Here is a 1,457-nt window from a genome sequence, read left to right as displayed (position 1 = left end):
AAAGGGACCAGGTCAGATGTGGCTCTTCTGGCTTCCCCAACCTGCTACTTCTGGCCCAACACCGCCCTGCCTGCCTTGACTGCCTCTAGGGGGTCAGGGAATTAGCTGACTATTAAAGAGAACTCCTTGCTGGCGATCAAGCACTATAGAAAACCCTGTTTGCAAAGGAGAGAACAGAAATCAGATGCCATCTATAATGAAATGAAATGCCCAGAGACCTACGTTTCTTTTCGTATTCCTGTTCCAAAGGCACGATGACCCCATCGTCTTCGTCGAGGTAACCGTAGTACTCAAAGTCGATCGCCTTCATGAGCTCGGCCCGGGTCTTTCTTGGAGGCGGAAGAGCTACAAGAAACAGCAGGAACTGAGCTGACGTCCCAAGTGACCGTCACACTCTGAGCCAAGCCTCGTCGTGACATGATGCCACGCGGCCATAGAGCAAGTACGTTCAGGAAAATTCCACGGAACAGTCACTTGTCTACAGCATTCGTGTGATGATACAAGCGGTGCCACCATTTCTTAAATCAGTGCTTTGACTCAATGAGTGCATTTAAAAGGAATGTATTGTAATTAAAAAATAAAAACAAATATAGGCCGGGAGCGGTGGCTCACACCGATAATCCCAGCACTCTGGGAGGCCAAGGTGGGTGGATCGCTCGAGGTCAGGAGTTCGAGACCAGCCTGAACAAGAGCGCGACCCCGTCTCTACTAAAAATAGAAAGAAATTATCTGGACAACTAAAAATATATACAGAGAAAAAATTAGCCGGGCACGGTAACATGTGCCTGTAGTCCCAGCTACTCCTGTCGTCCCAGCTACTCGGGAGGCTGAGGCAGGAGGATCGCTTGAGCCCAGGAGTTGGAGGTTGCTCTGAGCAAGGCTGACGCCACAGCACTCTAGCCTGGGTGACAGAGTGAGACTCTGTCTCAAAAAAATAAAAACAAACACAAGCTAGTAAAGCTTTATGAACAGAGATGTAAATCTCAGCATTACTTATATAATAGGGAAAACTTGGGAATGACCTAGGATTGTAAATCACAGAATGTTTATGGAATGGGACATCCTGCAGCCCCTATAATGCTGTTTTGCAAGGTACTTTAATAATATAGGAAACATCATAAGGTCTAATGGAAAACGCATGATGGGAAATACCAGTATATAGATACGGAAATAAAAAAAGATAGATGGGAATGTCCTGAAGAAAACGTTTTCTGACTGAGGATGACTATCTGGAATATTTAAGCAATTCTTATTTTTTTTTTTGCTGAATATACACTCCCTGTTTAAGTAATTCTAGAAAAATCAAGGGCCGGGCGCGGTGGCTCACGCCTGTAATCTTAGCCAGCCCTCTGGGAGGCCGAGATGGGAGGATCGCTCCAGGTCAGGAGTTGGAGACCAGCCTGAGCAAGAGGGTAGACCCCGTCTCTACTAAAAATAGAAGGAAATTAACTGGACAA

The 1,457-nt window shown here is 46.2% G+C and overlaps 1 protein-coding gene across 1 annotated transcript in view; it reads right to left on the bottom strand.

Moving 5' to 3' along the window:
• The window catches only part of LOC105819703 (pre-mRNA-splicing factor ISY1 homolog), a 16,719-nt gene that overhangs the window by 1,794 nt on the left and 13,468 nt on the right, over positions 1–1,457 (bottom strand). The window contains exons 6-7 of the mRNA XM_012656015.1: positions 223–345; positions 75–85 (exon numbers count right to left, since the gene is read on the bottom strand). Of these exons, the coding sequence (XP_012511469.1) occupies positions 75–85; positions 223–345 (134 nt within the window). The remainder of the gene's footprint in view (positions 1–74; positions 86–222; positions 346–1,457) is intronic.

This window comes from Propithecus coquereli, unplaced genomic scaffold (genome assembly GCF_000956105.1).
Source record: "Propithecus coquereli isolate 6110/MARCELLA unplaced genomic scaffold, Pcoq_1.0 Scaffold498, whole genome shotgun sequence".
NCBI classification, from domain to species: Eukaryota; Metazoa; Chordata; class Mammalia; order Primates; family Indriidae; genus Propithecus; species Propithecus coquereli.
The sequence above is the reverse complement of the archived record's forward strand: the minus strand, read 5'-3'. Positions and strand labels throughout refer to the sequence as shown.